General features: G+C 40.9%; 3 protein-coding genes across 3 annotated transcripts; 1 reads left to right on the top strand and 2 right to left on the bottom strand.

The window, feature by feature from the left end:
• Positions 1 to 1,368: 1,368 nt before the first annotated feature.
• Positions 1,369 to 14,585, top strand: gtf2e2 (general transcription factor IIE, polypeptide 2, beta). The gene is made up of 8 exons (XM_071531729.1): positions 1,369 to 1,562; positions 2,185 to 2,349; positions 10,482 to 10,564; positions 11,228 to 11,335; positions 11,913 to 12,095; positions 12,507 to 12,600; positions 13,206 to 13,321; positions 13,541 to 14,585. Exons 2-8 carry the CDS (start codon positions 2,190 to 2,192, stop codon positions 13,658 to 13,660), a joined length of 864 nt encoding a protein of 287 aa, XP_071387830.1. The 5' UTR covers positions 1,369 to 1,562; positions 2,185 to 2,189; the 3' UTR covers positions 13,661 to 14,585.
• Positions 5,576 to 5,890, bottom strand: smim18 (small integral membrane protein 18). Its single transcript, XM_071531731.1, has one exon. The coding sequence runs from the start codon at positions 5,888 to 5,890 to the stop codon at positions 5,576 to 5,578; it is 315 nt and encodes a 104-aa protein (XP_071387832.1).
• A 148-nt stretch (positions 14,586 to 14,733) lies between the features above and the next one.
• On the bottom strand, positions 14,734 to 17,602 carry LOC139654611 (dynactin subunit 6-like). The gene is made up of 7 exons (XM_071531730.1): positions 17,477 to 17,602; positions 17,211 to 17,275; positions 16,933 to 17,038; positions 16,702 to 16,790; positions 16,531 to 16,578; positions 15,923 to 16,065; positions 14,734 to 15,112 (listed from the first exon to the last, which is right to left on the bottom strand). Exons 1-7 carry the CDS (start codon positions 17,578 to 17,580, stop codon positions 15,020 to 15,022), a joined length of 648 nt encoding a protein of 215 aa, XP_071387831.1. The 5' UTR covers positions 17,581 to 17,602; the 3' UTR covers positions 14,734 to 15,019.
• Positions 17,603 to 17,644: the final 42 nt, after the last annotated feature.

Below are 17,644 nucleotides of genomic sequence, written 5' to 3'. Positions count from 1 at the left end.
TTTGTTATAACATTGTTTTTTTTCCTCGCTGTTCTCCTTTTAGTTCATTTATGTGTCTGCTTTTCACCTTTATTTCTATATTTTTGTGTGTTTCTTGTGTTGATCTGAGGTGAGAGGTTGGGTTTTTAGTTGTTTCACCTGCAGAAGTTTGTATTTATTCTCTTCATTCTGTGTCTTATCATTTTGTTTTATAGCTTTTTGGTCACTTCACTACTGTAGTTTATTGCTGTGCAAATAAAAAAAAAAAACAATCTACAGTTGTGATAGAGCTAGAATTAAAAATGATGCATTTTGATTGTTTGGTTTAGAAAAAAAAAAAGACTAGAGACCAGTCAACAAAGGCTTTTTAATATGTGATGTCAATAAAAATGATAAACTGGAGCTGCTGCATTTTGATTTAATTTGACTGACTTTGGCATCTCAGGTCATTTTAAGAATTTGGATTTGAATGAGGTTTTAACCAGACAATGTACCGTGTCATTTCACAGCCTGAGTATTGTCACTGTTCAGAAACTCTATAAGAAACATTCCAGAGACAAGTCTGCACTCAACACTCTTGAAATATTTGAATTCTCCTTCAGAATAGACTTTTGCTGAAAAGCCTCCATCTGAGATGCCTGTATATTCTTTAAAGTCACAATGAAATTAAAAATGACTTTCCACCTAAGTTCTATTGGGACAGTTTTTGATGACAAGCTGACATTTACATAAACCGCAATTTCATGGGTTCCGAGATTGCATAAACCACACAGCATATAAAGAAAAGCCAACAAAGACTGGACTGACTGTATGAGGCAGTTCATCTCCTTTGTGCTTCCAGGTGTTATTTATGTTTTATCAACTGAAAAAGCTTGATTAAACATACACCCTCAAAAACAGATATTATCTTCTCCACAAAGAAAAGCAACAAAACGTTGTCACCATGAAAAATAAAATGTATTCTCTTTACCATAAATGGCCACTTTGGCAAAATATGAACAGGTAGAGCAGCAGCAAAATGGCACACAAGACACAAGAAATAATTTGGTACACCATTACAGTGGGGACTTTGAAAATTACTAATTTTTAAAAGGCTGAATTTAATTTAAAGAGGGAACATTATTGATATTAGAATCGTAGTAATTTTGTTTTTTACATGGTTCATATTGTTGCATCTCTATGTATATTTGGCAATACAAATGTATGTGTGTGTGTGTGTGTGTGTGAGAGAGAGAGAGAGAGAGAGAGAGAGAGAGAGAGAGAGAGAGAGAGAGAGAGAGAGAGAGAGAGAGAGAGAGAGCGAGAGCGAGAGCGAGAGAGAGAGAGAGACGTCATGACGCCATGACGGCGAAGGATTAGCTGTCGATATCCGAAAAATTGAACGAGGAACGGAAGTGCAGTATGACAAGATGAGCTAGCATGATGTCTCAAGTTAGTTAGCTAACGGTAGCTACATTGTTTAAAAAGGGACAAAACAAAGAAGCAATTGGCGCAAGGAACAATATTCTCTCTGGTTTACAACTGGTGAACTAAGCTTTCCCCCATCAACTTCTCTGGAAACAGGAACAGTGTCTCAGTGTCAGGTAATAGTAGCTTGCTAAGCTAAACACATTTACAAGCTAACGCCGATGTTTCAGAACTTGTGACGTTCATTTGCTGTGTTATGTTGTTAGTAAAACACCCAGCGTAGTCAGCTAATGATCGCTAAGAAGACATTAACCAGCTAACCTGCTATTTCGTGAGTTTATAGTTACATGGTAACGTAAATTGAAAGCCAAGCCGACTCGCTCGTTGGTAGATAGTTGAAAGTGATACCGTAGCTACCAGCTAACGTTAAGTTACCTGTGATATTTTATTTTAGCAGTCATCTCTCTAGATTTTCCTTCTTATCTGTCATACGAGTTATACTTAATACAATTGCACCGATTCAGATTTGCATATAGCCTATCGTCTGTTTACTATGTGCTGGCAACAATTTCAATGTAACTAGTACTTAACGTTGGTCTATCCAAACTTCAAGGCTGTGTGATTTAAAAGAAACTTTGTAACTGATTTGTATGCGATCACTTCCTTACCTTCTGAGCTCTTTCACCAGAAAGACAGTCGTCTTGAGAAGAGGCTATTTGAAGAAAAGTTATCAAACAATAAGGTTCGTCTTTTGTTGTTGAAGTTATAGCTGTTTTTATATTCGTTGTGTGTTGCCAGTCAGGATGGATCCAGCCCTACTGAGGGAGAGGGAGCTGTTCAAGAAGAGAGCTTTGTCTACTCCGGCTGTAGAGAAGAGACCAGCTGCCTCAGACTCTGGCTCGCACAAGAAGAAGAAGGCCAAAGTCGACAAGGAGGGTTCCTCAGGGTCCAAACACAGTGCTGGTAAGTGTAGCAGACTCTTCATCTTGGAATGGATCCTAATATTGCTGACTGCTATGGTGAAGGGCTTCTTTCTGGTCTGGTGTTTAAAGACTGCATTACAGTAAAGTCATAGGCGCCTGAGCAATGGAGCAAGTGGAGCAAATGCATCCCCATAAGTTATGGTTTTGCTACCCCACTTTTTGTCTTTTTAAAAATAAACGTATCATCATACAGTCCCCGCAATCAGGTGATTATATTTAAGCAGTCTATATCAATGATCATTTTACTATTTTCAGCAACTGACAAAAACAAGTAATAAAAAAAATCACATTTTTGGACCACCCTTTGAGTTGGTTCAGTCGAACCCGTCGCTGATCGTTTGCCACAACATGCTTTGGCTGTCAATCACAGTCTGTCAATGAATCCACACAGGAGTCTGTTACAAAGGTAAGAAACATGCCATTTAGCTCAACTGCGATCATTGACTGAAAATAGAACATAGGAAAAGATAGACTAGCGTATGTTGAATGAACCTGCTTGGCCCACTGACTCCAGCCAAACTTTAAACTAGCTAAAAGTAGGATTGAACTGTCGCCGAAATGCCAAACCGATTTGCAAGTCAACGTTAGCTAACTTTGCCAATCAAACATGTTTAATATTATCGGAAGGTAGGTGTGCTCTCTCCAGCACCAAACAAGCAGCAAACCGGGTAGTTACTTTGGTAACGGCCGACAAAACTCCTCAAATACCGTCACACACACATGATAGACGGTGAATTAACAGTGAGTTATCACAGTTATGAGTCGGTGTTTAATTCGGCGTGTTTCTGATCCCCCAACCAGCACTTATTTCAGGGAGAAATCTAATTTTTGAAACGGTTCGCCTCTCATTCCCACGGTCTTCTCCCACTAAAATAGCGCAGCTAACCACCGGAGGCTGGTAGCGAGGTGAGCCGACAAAATCCAAAATGTAAAGTTTGTATGGAAATACAGTTTATCTTTATGGATTCTATTGATGCCGAATTGACAAGAAGACTGTCTACATATGACGCCTTTTATCTTCACATCTGTTTCTAGAGTTATGTGTTTTTACGGACACGTAAGGAATTGTTAATATGTCATATTTCTTAAAGGGAGTTTGACGTAATATTTTCCCCGGAGAGCACAGGGAGCTTCAGTTTAATTCAAACTGCTAATATGTATATTTTTTTACGTTTTGTCGCCACTACAGAAATACTAGGTAACTGCTAAAGTATGATAAGGTTGTCTGACGTTGACTGCTGTTAGTTATTGGTTTGATTAATGGTTTAATAATGTATGTTTGTATTGATTACTGACGGTGGCTGATCAGGCTAATTATCAGCTAATTGTACTCAGTTTGGCTGTTTCTTGACTTAATCCAATAGGTTAGGTGGTGTAGAAATGCAGGAAATTTGTTTTAAATTACAATTTTTTTTATGGGGGAGGACCCCCAGACCCCCCTGCCAATTGTGTATCTTTCCAAGTTTGCTCCCCCATTTTTAAACATAACCAGGTGCCCATGAGTAAAGTGATGTAATTTTCTGAACTTATCAGACTGTTCTAGCTGTTCTATTATTTGCCTTTACCCACTTAGTCATTATATCCACATTACTGATCATTATTTATCAAAAATCTCATTGTGTAAATATTTTGTGAAAGCACCAATAGTCATCCCTACAATATTGTCGCAATATCGATATCGAGGTATTTGGTCAAAAATATTGTGATATTTGATTTTGTCCATATCGCCCAGCCCTACTTACAACTGAACATTTAGCCCACTTCGTAGAAAATACCGAGATATATATCGTGTATCGCCATTCAGCCTAAAAATACCAAGATATCATTTTTGGTCCATATCGCCCAGCCCTATGACAGCCTGAAAGGATTTTGTCCAAGTGAAGGCCATGTTGTGCCATGTTGAAAATGTAAAGCAATTGTCCATTGTTTTCACTGAGCTTTTCAATCCACTGAAAACTCAATTTGTGTATAGCAACATTTATTTGGTTTTCCTGACACAGATGAATCAGATAAGTTTAGTAACAGAACAAACATTGATTTTTCTCTCAGCTAGCACTAGACTTCTTTCTGAAAAACACTCTATGTATCATACTGCTTCCATTGTATGTCTCTGATTTTGTCAGAAAAAAAAGGCCAAAACTTCACTACATAATTTCTGTGACCATTTATTAGGCATGTTGTGTTAAGGCATATGAAATCATACAGTGTGCTCAATATGACGTGGCAAATTACATCACTGTGCAGCATCCAAGTGTCACTTGTCAAAGGATAATGTTACAATGCTAAACATGTTGACAACACTGGCAAACAGAACAGAGAAAAACTTTACCCAAACTAATGATGATGTCCACCAAAGCTTGATCAGCTTATTTGTTGTTGATCAGGCCTGGTTGGGGAACTGGGATATAGTGTAACTGCAAATCATTATTTATAGTAGAACAGCATTTCCCATCTGTAGACATTTGATCTTGTCTCATAAAAGCTCTCACTTGGAAACAAGGGATAAATCCAGCAAGTCACAGTTATGTGCAACACTTGAAACAGGGTAGATATTCATTTCTTGTAGCGATGTACAAGACCTTTTAAAGAATGCTTAATGTTTTTAGTCCTTGCTCATACTAAACACTGATGAAGTGTTTGTTTTCTTTGATATTGACAACCTTTGTACATTCATCTTCATTCTGTAAAAAACAAAGTATATCCTATTCCTATGCTTATCCTGTTTCTATTAGAATAAGCACCACCAGAATATAATAGATTCTGCCGCAGTCTTAATCTTTAAGCATTGCCATGCTGTGTTTTTCAGGCCAGATTATTAGGGTGTTTTCTCTTTGCTCTGATGGGGTTTGTGGTGTAAAAATGGCTTTCAAGGTCTACTCTGTGTGTTTTGAGGTGGTGGTGAATGTACAGGTGTGAAGACATTTCCTCATAACTTGAGATGAAGACCCAATTAGGCTCACTCCAAATCACAGAGAAACAAAGATTGTCCCCCTCTGTTTTTTTTTTTTTTTTTACATTCTTTTATTACCCTGTCTTGTCCCTTCCCTCCACTCCCCTCCACATCCTCTCAACTGTGAGCAATTAGAGCTCTATTAGGCAGTTTTAAAAGTCCTGTTCTTAGGGGATCAAGGTCAAAGCTGTGGTACTGGCCAGTTCAGCATTGAAACCCCGCTTCCTCTTCTTCCTCATCTTCGTCCTTGCTCCCCCTATACCACCTCGGTGTGGGATTCTGGCTCCCGGCGAAGGTTGCTCATCAGCTTTCCGAAGGTTCCCGGCCCCTCCTCCTGTAGCTGGCGATGGGTCTTTCCTTTGGCACAGCACCCACAGTCCAATAGCTCGTATAGCACAGCCAAGGCAGCCAGAGACAGGACAGTGAGGATGAAGAGGAGAAGGATGACGAAGCAGGCCACATTCCAGCCGTCGTGGAAGGGGTAGACCTCCTGGACCTGCAAGGAGACCCGGGAGAGAGGGAACGCCTCTGGGAGACCACTGGGGTGAATGGTGGCAGTGATGTTGGCCATGACTCCTGGTTGGAGGGTGCAAAGATAGGGAGAAAGACAGTGTATAAATATCTGCAGCTGTGACAACATTTGGTTCTGAGGGGCAACGTGCGGTAGAGGATTAAGCTGCGGCCACACTGATCCGTCAGAAAACGGACAGAATTACTAACGGATAGATTTCTGTCCGTTGGGTTGTTTTGGAACGTCAACGCTATTTTTAAAAAAACACCTCTGATTTGCGGTGACAAATCGGTCCGTCCAGAAAAAGTTCAACTGGGTTGAACTTTCTGTCCGTCAAAACGGCCGGAAATCTGACGGAGACGGACGCGTCATCAGCGCTGCCCAGACAACGAACAGCTCTCATTGAAAATGAATTGAAATGAATGGAGACGGACAGACACAACAGATCAGTGTGGCCGCGGCCTTAGGGCCACATGTGAAAAATGTTATTTGAGTTGTGAGATTAATCTCAGAATTCTGACTTTATTCTCAGAATCTCAGAATTCTGACTTTAAACTGTGAATTCTGACTTTATTCTCAGAATTCTGAGATCTCAGATAATCTCAGAACTCAAATACATTTTTGTGTGGCTCTAATCCTCTTATGTAGCAATGCTAGGTGGTGACAGCATTAGGGTGCTAAGGAAGTCAAAGTCTGAGAGTGATGGCTTGTAAAGCATGAATTTCCATAGTGAGAGGGAAGGGGGAAATGATATCGATCACGAGGGCGGCAGAATACTTGCTATTTAGAGTATGATGTTTAGGATTTGCTCTATTCGAATGTAAATACATATTTTTCAACCTGATTTACAGGGTTCTACAGTGCCACCATTTTAGTAGCATTTGCTCCTAAAAATAAATTCAAGCAGCCTATTAAGTTGAAAAAGGAGCACATCAGCACCTTGAGCTTCCAAGTAGGGGCACGTTTTCACAGATCATGTGCCTAAATTTAATTTTCAATTGCACAGCTTATGTGCTTCTTGGAAAAATGTTGCAGTAGAGCCCAGGGACTCTGTACAACAGGAGAACACCATTCCCTCCCTGGAAAAAAAATGCCTCTTGCAGTGAAAGGGTTAGTCTTGGGTCATGCTGTATTGTTTCTTTATGTGTGTGTAATTTATTTTCTGTTATGGCAATATTACATCATGAACTCAGTATCATATAGGCTATGGCATTGTAAAATGAAGTATACCCTAGCCTAGACCTGTCATCACAGATAGGGTTCTTAGTAAAATTTGAAAATTATGCAATGCTACAACAAGAGGTTATGAAGCAAAAGAGCACAAATCCTACTGAGGGGGCCATCTGCTTGGAACAAAAATAGACCTAAAAGAGAAGCCTGGTTGCAAAGGATAGCTGCACACTGCAATATAGCTCCTTTACTTGATTTGTAACCCTTTGGCCATAAGGTCTTCACCACGCCTCACAAAAACCGTCGTCGTCAAGGTGTTGCAAATAAAGCGAGGGAGTTAAAAGATCTTGTGCAATGTGCACGTTGTCGAACCATTTTTCTCTCCTCTATCCTTTCACACATTCAGCCCACGCCTACCAGTTTACCTCCTCAGGAAGCAGCATGCCACTATCTCCTCCCACACATGCACGCGCGCACATACATAAACACGCACACACAAACACTCACTGAGACACTTCAATATCAAGCTCAAACACTCATACCCAGGGGCTACTGACCCAGTTTGCTTGAGTGAACTGTAGAGACGAGGAGAGGAAGATGGGGAGCAAGTAAGGAAGGGGGTAATGGATTAGCCCTGAAGCACTTCTCTTCAGACCAGACTAATCCTGAAAAAGTCCTTTTTTTTCAGATGTTGCTCACAACACAGGCTGATATCGGCATGTGTTAAACTGTAGGATAGACCTACGGTGGGGTAGCTTATCAAGTATGACCTGTGTGTGTTTATGTGTAGAGAGAGAGTGTTTTGGCGCACACACTGAGATAGCTGAGTGCTCCTTGTGTAATGGTAGCTGGGCTATCCACTTCACCTGGCACCATGTAATGTGATACAACAGGCCTGTTGTAGTGGCTTCAGTTGTCTCAAGAAGAGCTTACACATTTTCACATCGGGAGAGTCGGGACCTAAACTCATGAAAACATATTACCTCTTGAATCATGCGGGAAGCTAAATCCAGGCATGGGCTTACAATGTGTTTGGGTTCCAAAACATTGCTAACAAACATAATCCTAAAGAATGGCTGTGACCCAGTCTGTTGCTTGGGTTGTTTGATATGTGAGACAAATAAGTGAAATGTTAGTATTTTGTCCTCTTTGACTTGGAAATTTGAGATGTGCTACCTTTTCATAGTTTTTGGAACATGTACTGTTTACATTGCAATCATCCATGCTTTATGTACACATGAAGCTCTTTTAATGCATTGACTTTGATTGGAACCATATTTTTTCAAATTTTCAGTGATGTGTTTTCAGTGCGTTGTAAAGTCAGTTCAACTTTAGTGTACAATGGAAGGTGAGAATCAACATCTCTCACTTCTCCTGCATGCTGGCAAAATGTAAGCTGTAAGGTTTGAATTGGGCTAATGGAGAGAGGTAAGACAGAAAAGTATTAATGACTTATGAGACGTCACACAGTTAAGTACATTTCCTGCGAACTGGTAATTGGGTTACAGGAGCAAAGTGCTGTTTCCGGAGGCATACACGTTTATGTACAGTGTGCATGCTGTGGCCTTTTCTCATCAGTCTCTTGATGTAAACTAACTCTCCCCCCTTCCCTCTGTGGCATCCACCCATCCCACACCCGGCCCATAATTTCAACTTCACTTCAACCCATTGCCATGACGACAACCTCTTTTACACCCACCTAATCTGTCTCGCCTGGATTTACCCCCGCCCCCCCTCCCCTCCCCCTTGCCTCCCCCCTCCCTTCTCATAGCGTTCACAGACATTAAGGACAGATTGGCTCCCTGTAGCATCTGTTATTGTAGCCTAAATGAAGCCCCACCCCAGCACTGCTCCTTAAGGTGTTCTAGGACCACATATTGCTCTCTGGTTGACTGCACAGGGGCTGCCTCCCACAACACACACACACACACACACACACACACACACACACACACACACACACACACACACACACACACACACACACACACACACACACACACACACACACACACACACACACACACACTCTCCTTATGTCTCTGGCTGGCTCCTCGCAGCTGTCAGTCCCTCATTGATTTCTCTAGAGAGCTGCAGTTTGAATCCAGTCAGGCATCTCCACAAACACAGACAAGGCACACACACACACGGACACGGACACACACAGACATACACACAATTCTGATGCTTGGTATTCAAGCGGGAGAGTGCAGACAGACAGATCCATGTTTATTTAATCCAAAGGGTGTATACTCAACCCTGGCCTCAATATTATATTACCCTCATAAGATCTTTCAGCTTTATTTCGTACTTGCTGGTATAATGTAAATAACACACATAATTGCTACATTTGGTGATGCCATGCTTTGCCTTTTGAAATTCTCTCTAATGTTAATGTTAATGGTATCGGTCTCTATTGCAGGCAGAGATGTATGATCTACTCTGTAAATGCTTGATTACTAACCAAAAACCCACACAGTGAGACACACACTGAACCTATAGCCTGTAGCCTAAATCCATAGTGTGGATTCTTCTGATCTGTTGATCTCAAACACATTTTACACACATTCTTCTGATGGACACATGTCATTCTAAGAAAAATGCAGACTCACCTGTGTGTCTGGATCGGTCTCAAGAGGATGCGAGTCAAGAGATGCTCTCTCCTCTCTCTGTTGCTCCACCTATTGCTCTGTCTTCCACTCTCTCCCTCCTCCGCGATCTCTCCTCAATCTCTCAATTTTCCTGTTTAGTCCTCTCTCGTGCACTTTTAGCTCTCTCTCGTGCACTCGCGCGCTCTCTCTCTCTGCCACTCCTTGCAGCTCTTCACGTCTCAACCTAACGGCACAGGCTTCACTCTCTGTCATTGGCCATTTTGTAGGCCTGCCTCTGCACCATTCGCTAACTGTCCTGCCTCAATTTCAATGTCCCGCCCCCTAAGTGGTACACAGCAACAGCAGCTCCTGCCCACACCATGAATCATTCATGAGTCAATGCCTTTGGGCATCTCTGATTGGCTGGTCCTCAGCCCAGACCTCAGACAGTCTCCGGGAGGGGAGGATTAGATTAGATTACTCTCAATTACTGTAATATTCCTGTAATATTTTTTAGGATGTTTTTGGTACACCGACTAGGCTATAAATTGTTGTGCTATCTTTCTGTATTGTCAGCAGATGTTATGAAATTCAAAATAAGTTTTATGCTGGTGAAATAAAGAATAATGAATGGCTGTTTGTGTGCTATTTGGATACAAGAGAAGTTGCTTCTTCCAAAAAATAATTAAGTTTTGTTTTTGTCTAGTGATAGTTTTGACACAGGCAAAAATCATGTAGATTGTTTGTGTTTTAACAATTTCTCAAAGATGAATCTTAAAAAAAAGACCAAAACTCTGTTCTGTCCAAACAGTCCACCAGTGTCAGTCTTTAGGTTAAATAGTGTGACTTCTAAACATGTTGCCTAAACTTTATTCTCTTTTTCTCCACAGAGTCCAGTAATGGCAGCTTTAACCTCAAGGCTAGCTCTGGCTACAAGTTTGGCTGCCTGGCCAAGATAGTCAATTATATGAAGGTATGCCTCTGGAGACATTTTGTCCAATCTAACATCAAATGTACTTGTGTTGTCTTTTCAAAAGAGCACCTGTCAGCATGTCTTAGACTCATCCCTTGTTCTTCATGGTCATTGTTCCTGTCCAATTGTGTTCCTGCTCTCACAACAGCATCTCTTAATTGCTGCATTTTAAACTTGTCATCTCAATCAAAGCTCTTTTAAAAATGTGATGACTTGTTTTGTATTGTGTTAACCCAGTGAGTCACTTGTGTCCCCAGCGTAACATTTGGTCCCCAGTCTTTCTTTTGGGAATGTAAACAGCTTGTTTACCATTCTGTGGCTCTGCAGCGAGGCTGCTTGGCCCTGTCACACTAGCTCTCTGACTCATCCCTCGCTGCAGAACTCGCACCCATGTTGACAGATTTTTTTTTGAATGTGTGATTAATTTTTTTGCAGTCTGTTGGATATACATATAGTTTTGAAGGGTGCAAATTACACTGACAGTAGCCTATTAGGTACAAAATCACTGTAGAGATTTGACTAAGTCCTGTCAAAGGTATTGGGGCTGAGAATTGCTTACATTAGAACACCAAATTTAGTAAGGGATGTTTTTTTTGTACTGTTGTCGAATCTGTGTGTGTTCATTATCTAAATCCATGTGCATTTCTATCTTCACTCTCTCAGACGAGGCATCAGAGAGGTGATACACACTTCTTGGCCCTAGAAGAGATTCTGGATGAGACCAAACTGCTGGACATCGGCATGAAGCAGAAACAGTGGCTCATGAGTGAGGTGTGTATGTGTGCACATGTGTTTACGTGTGTTCCTCTCATACTGTAACGCTAACATTTATCATCAGGATTACACTTGTCCTTGTGTAGCACCATTTCACTGACCCCTTCCACACCTGAAATCCACACACCACTTGCCTTCCTCTCCCCTCACAGTCCTTTGTTGGTTGGTGTGAGCATGTGGCAACTAAACATGAAAGCAGAAGTGTGTTTGCTTCAGCTTGAAAGGTTAAAAAGTTGAATTCATTCGAAAGAGTAAAAGATCTTACAATATGACCGCCAGTAGTAACTATACTCCATTATTCATTTCTAGGTGGAAAAAAATAAGTTAAATATCTTAATGTGCGACGATTATAAAAAGATTGAATACATCTGCACATCTCCTAATGTGTCTGAACATTTTAAAGGTGGAACAGAATCTCTTGCTGAATTAAGAGTCCAAAGCTTTTTAGTTAATAATAATAATAAAGATACAGTGGGCACACCTTGAGTGTGCTAGCACCCAGCTCGTCCACTAATAAGCCAGAGACCTGAAACCTTAAATCCCCTCCTTCACCCATCCTCCCTTCCAATCCCAGGCCTTGGCCAACAACCCAAAGATCGATGTGCGGGATGGGAAGTATGCCTTTAAGCCCAAGTACCACCTCAAGGACAAGAAGGCTCTGCTGCGGCTGTTGGACAAACACGACCAGCTGGGCCTGGGAGGAGTGCTGCTGGACGACGTGGAGGAGGGGCTGCCCAACTCGGCCAAGGCCATTAAGGTAACACATACATATTACACACTTTGGATATACTCAAATATATGTCTGTGCATAGATGCCATGATGTGTACATCATGTGGATTAATGCAAGGGACACACTCATTCACACCCATGACATGAGCAGTTAATTGGTAATTCAATTTGGTGGTGACTAAACCAGACTTGTGTATTCACACAGTGTGAGGGCACTTTCACATCAGGGGCCCGGATCCGAGTACCCTTGACCCCAAAATCCAGTTCATTTGATTAGTGTGAACACTGTGTACTGGACCCGGGCATGGTTCGTTGATCCGTGCGCGGGTCCACTTGAAAAGGTGGTCTCGAGTACGGTTCATGTGTACTCGGGTACGGTTCGCCTAAAATGAAAACAACCTAAGAGATGGGAAGTTGAACCCATTTACTCTCCCACAGGCTTTAGGGGATCAGATCATCTTTGTGACCAGACCAGACAAGAAGAAGGTCTTATTCTACAATGACAAGCACTGCCAGTTTATGGTGGATGAAGGTGAGCATTGGTCAGGTTTGTCTGTCAACTGTTGAAAGATTTGATTTGATTTTGATTTTGATTTTCCTTTTCCTCTGGCTGTTCCTATGATGAAAGACTGCCTGATGCAGGTTTAGACTCTAGTGATACAGTTATTGATGGCCCATGGTGGCCCACTGATTTTTATTGAAAGCAGCGTGAGTTTAACTCGGGCATTGTAAGATGGTCCTTGTCAACAAACCACATAACTCTGCAGAGGTTTTCTTCAGACTTTTTCCCCAAACATTTGATATGATATGAAACAAATTAGGGAATATTATTTGAAAATCACAGTGTTTATTGTACTTTATATTACCATGCAGTTCAATGCAATGAACATCAATTTGATTATCTAACATATTTTTAATGCATTCATAGATCATTATACTGTATATCGATATCAAAATCATTTCTTAGGATTATTATTATTAGGATTATTATATTATGATATAAATTTTGTCCATATTGCCCATATCACCTTCATTTAGTTTATATAATTTCATAGCTTTGGTCCATATCTTGAAATAACTTGCCCAGTTGTTTGATCAGTGTAATTTTACGGTTTCATTCTTCCCTTTCAATCCTAGAATTCCAGAAGCTGTGGAGGAGTGTTCCAGTGGATTCCATGGATGAAGAGAAGATTGAGGAGTACCTGAAGAAACAAGGCATCTCCTCCATGCAAGAAACGGGACCAAAGAAAGCGGTCAGTGTCTCTTTTAGTCCCCAACTTTGCTTGTTTTTCATTCTAGCCCTTGTTATCTTCTTTCTGTACATTCCCAAACTTAATTAGGTGGAACGTCCAGATTTATTTCACTTGAAAGGATGGCTTTGAATCAAAATTTGTAATCTCAGACTGATTACAATGATATTCATGCTTATTTTGTCTAAATGAGTGTTGGTTTTGTTGCTCTACCCTCTGCAGTTACCAGTTCAGAAGAGGAAGAAGCCAGGTGGACAGAAGAAGAGGCGCTTCAAGACCCACAACGACCATTTGGCAGGAGTGCTGGAGGACTATTCAGAGGGTGTGCCTGGCAAGAAGTGAAACCCCTTCCCTTGCCACCTCCTGCAACCGGGAGGAGTGATGCAGAAGCTGCAGTCCAGAAACCACTGGAGATGGGAGAACCCGACCCTGGCTCTACTACAATACAAAGACTTTTTATGGCTGTCTCAGTAGTGTCAACCAACTGGCTTATTTTTCCTTTCCTTGCCTTGCACTCTTCCCAATGATCATTGATCTTTGTAGTACATGGATTGCATAGAAACTGTTTTGCGGAATCCTGTCCAGTTGGCTTATTGATCAGTGATGGCAGAAAGAAACTTGAGGAATGGGAACCAGTCTAATAGTAAGACCATTTAAGACACTGGATGCCCATGGCCAAAACTACCATAAAGGGGCACAGCCATTCATCTTACTGTTAGCAAAACGCAGCCATGAGCGACATGTGTAAATATATTTTTTTTCTTTTAAGTTTTACTGAGTATAACACGGACATTGTGTGTGAGATACGGTGTATGGAAAGTTTGATTTGAAAGGACAGCAGACTTCATCTACTGGCGTCTTTCCGTACTCTTTCCTGAGAATTACAGAAGGCGGCGGCTTTTTGTTGCACAGTGCATCATTGAAAATACCGAAGTATATCCAGTATTGTACATCTTTGACAATTCTGCTCATAGAATTTCAAAATTAGAATTATTTTACTGCGACATCATGGCATAGCTGTTCTAAATACCGGAATTCCGTCTGCTCATTCTGGTAAAGTTACACTATTGAACAGGATACTGACTCAGTGCTTTAACTACATACATTGCAGGGACATCAGGTGCATTGGATCATAACAGCCAGTCTGACATCCTGCTTTTGACTCATTTCATGTGATCTTCTCCGCATCAAAGCACACACTTACATGCTGTTTTTTTTGTTTTTTATTGAGGCCTTGTCCGAGTCACAATAAAACATGAGAAAAGTACGGTGTGTAAAGGGAATGAAAATACTTCCAATTTTGGATGTAGTGTTGATATTCTTCTCATTTCAACATACAGGTATACATTGGAGATTTGCATGCATTTTCCGACATTCTTAAACTAGTTGTGAAATTCAGTACTGTCATCACAACTCTGTCTACATGAAATACAAAACCACCAGCATTTTTGAGGTTATTTTATTAGTCATAGAAAACATAGCAAAGTAAGATACAGATAAATGACTTATCTGCTCTTAATGGTTAAAGTACAAAATTCTTTTAGTGACAAAGAAGAAAAAAGTACTGACAAAGTTAGCTACATTTTGCATAATTATATACTGTACATTCAGACTTCCCTCCAGTAAGATGTTTTAAATATGCCAATTCTCGTCTTGGTAAAAAAGTCAATCTGTCATTTCTAATAAGTGTGAAGTTAGTTTTTAGCTTGTATTGTGGCTGGCTTTGACGGTTTTCTTTAAATGGTGGTAGTTTGGCAAGATCTTCATCAGAAAGTCAAGCTGGAGAGTCTGGGGCTGGAGAAGATGAGAAAGACAAAGGAATTAATACAGAAAAGAGACAGAAGAGGCACTTTTCATAATTTTTTCCCTTTGACCACCTTCACAGACATTGGGCATGTCCAGAAAATCTTGTACCTGCTTACTAGTGGGCTGTTATACTACAATGAATTTAAAAAGATTCGCAAAAAATGCTATTGAGGGCAATGAAGTTGCAAAGATGGGAAAGATTTGTGACATTTAACGTGTTCACATTGTGCCTCAATTTGTCTCGTTAAGCATGTGCATTTGTAGAGGTTTTATTCCATCTCTGAGACAGAAACACTCCTGTTGGTGTCCTCACTCCCACCATTGCTCCCATGCCGCCAGTTTTTACTACCATACACAACAGCCTCTTGTCCAAAATCACCATCAAAGCAGGCATTATGAAGTGAGCCACTGCTCATTATTATTCCATGCACAAGGCCACACCTCAGTGGGGTTAACTCTTGTTGATAGTGTCGCTCACATCTTAGGCTTTAAATAAAAACATAAGCTTTGATGAATAACTTGGTTAGAAATTTGGCATACTCTACAAAGTTAGATGCATCTAACCTGTCTAATCTTAAATTCATATAAACTCATGACTACAACATCAACACTAACATGTTGAGGCAGGGCAGGTCTGCTATAGAAATCCCTAATTTTCAGTTTTCCTCCTCTTCACTGACCTTCACGGAGTGTAATCTGACAACAGTCAGATGAAGAGTTAGCTAAATTCTTATATCTAGCCCTTATATAGGGCTACTTTTCTCCACCCAAACCTCCCCCCTGTGTGTATCCGTGTACCTGTGGTCTCTCTGTCTGGACTCGTCTCATACATCCAGAGCCGTAGATGACCGTGTTCTCAGGTATGACCTCACAGGTGTTGACCTGGCAGAAGGCGCCGATGATACAACCACTGGTGAGGATCACATTCCTCCCAACGTCAGCTAGACGACAGAACAGAGGACATTTGATACAGTGACTTACACTCTCTCACACACACACACACACACACATTGTAACAGTACAACTCATCAGACCTAGGTCAAATAATTACTTGAAATACTTCTCACAGTTTGTGTGAAGTAACAGGTGGGTGGGGTTTGCCTTTTAGTACAATTCTGTTTTTGGGTAAGTAGGTTATCATTCACATAACAGTATTTTGGAAGCTTTCAGCCATCATTCTCTGACTGGATTAATTTGGCCTGGTGCAAAATATTACATGTGACAAACTCCACCCATCTGGCCCTTTAAAACAGAGTAAAACAAGAAAAAGGATTTGCAAACACTATTTGACCCAGGTCTGCAACTAATACATCTAAATACTCCGTTTCCCAGTGTTACATGTGTGTCTTGCCCACAGCCCTACATAAACACATAATGAAACCCAAACATAGATGAAAACAACTCACCTTTCGATTCTATCACATTGTTGTCCCCAATTTTCAGGGCTTGCGACACTATTAGTGGTTGGTTAAGGGAAAGTTTGTTTTTGATGACTGAGCATCATCACATGTTACAACATAAACTGACTTGGCCTACAGAATCAGCTGGGTTCATGATTACGCCAGTCAAAAGGATACCACATCCAACTTCAAACACATTGTTGATACCAATGGTCATGGTCTTTGGTTCCACTCCCTCAGACTCTGGTGTGATGTTCTCTGGGTAACTGTTGGGCGGATTAAACAAGCAAGCTTATAGTTCATATAATGCTAGGAAGGGTGATACAGAAAAGGAAGACAGTGTGTAAAAAGGTGGCTAAAATAGAAAAGTACATGTTATACACTGAGATAAAGGGGATCTTGCATCACCTATTAATGATGAGAGCTTGCTCCTCTATTAAATTGCCTTCTCCAATCACGATGGGCCCTGCCTCTGCGATGATACGAGCTTTGGGGTGGACCACTGTCCTGGCGCCTGGGGAAACACAGGAAACATGTTTGAAAATCACTGGATCACACTTGATTAAAACCTGTAAAATTAGACTGGATAGCTTAAAGATGAGGGGATTAGTTACATAAAGAAATAGAGGATTTGTCAAGTCAGCATTGATTACTTGCGAGTGGCCAACAATGAAGTATCTTCTTACCAATAGTTACATCTCCTCTGATTTCACTTTCAACACAAACAACTGCTCCGGCAGCTATTTTGACACTGAAAAAGCAAAACAATTAGCGAGGAGCTGACAGGCAAAAAGGCTGAAAGGTTTTAGCTAAAGTTTAGCTAACGTAGCCAATTTGTTAAGCTGTTTAAAACTACATGATTGATTCATTGTTGTGGTTTATGAATCCGCGTGTGTGTAACAGTGCCATTCAACGACGTAAATGTGATTCAAAAAGTTAAAAACTATGTTACCTTCTCTGAACATTTAGTTTATCAGCCATGGTGACAGGGTCGGGAAAGAGCACTTCTTCTACTTCTACTTCTTCTTCTTGTTCTAGTTTAACGGCGGTTGGCATCCAGCTTATTGGTGCATTACCGCCACCTACTGCTCCGGAGTGTGGATCAGACAATAGACTTACA

This window comes from Centroberyx affinis, unplaced genomic scaffold, assembly GCF_046629955.1.
Source record: "Centroberyx affinis isolate AG114_WGS23_722 - 3 ecotype Tasmania unplaced genomic scaffold, CSIRO-AGI_Caff_v1 ptg002119l_1, whole genome shotgun sequence".
Taxonomy (NCBI): Eukaryota; Metazoa; Chordata; class Actinopteri; order Beryciformes; family Berycidae; genus Centroberyx; species Centroberyx affinis.
The sequence above is the reverse complement of the archived record's forward strand: the minus strand, read 5'-3'. Positions and strand labels throughout refer to the sequence as shown.

What these genes read in the sequence shown, in the direction of transcription:
- gtf2e2 (XM_071531729.1), top strand. Translation starts at nt 2,190, where the DNA reads ATGGATCCAGCCCTACTGAGGGAGAGGGAGCTGTTCAAGAAGAGAGCT. An exon ending in AGGGTCCAAACACAGTGCTG is followed by an intron (nt 2,350 to 10,481) that starts GTAAGTGTAGCA and finishes TTTTCTCCACAG; the next exon opens with AGTCCAGTAATGGCAGCTTT. An exon ending in AAACGGGACCAAAGAAAGCG is followed by an intron (nt 13,322 to 13,540) that starts GTCAGTGTCTCT and finishes TACCCTCTGCAG; the next exon opens with TTACCAGTTCAGAAGAGGAA.
- smim18 (XM_071531731.1), bottom strand. Translation starts at nt 5,890, where the DNA reads ATGGCCAACATCACTGCCACCATTCACCCCAGTGGTCTCCCAGAGGCG.
- LOC139654611 (XM_071531730.1), bottom strand. Translation starts at nt 17,580, where the DNA reads ATGCCAACCGCCGTTAAACTAGAACAAGAAGAAGAAGTAGAAGTAGAA. An exon ending in AAACTAAATGTTCAGAGAAG is followed by an intron (nt 17,276 to 17,476) that starts GTAACATAGTTT and finishes TTGCTTTTTCAG; the next exon opens with TGTCAAAATAGCTGCCGGAG. An exon ending in TCCAGACAGAGAGACCACAG is followed by an intron (nt 15,113 to 15,922) that starts GTACACGGATAC and finishes CATCTTCTCCAG; the next exon opens with CCCCAGACTCTCCAGCTTGA.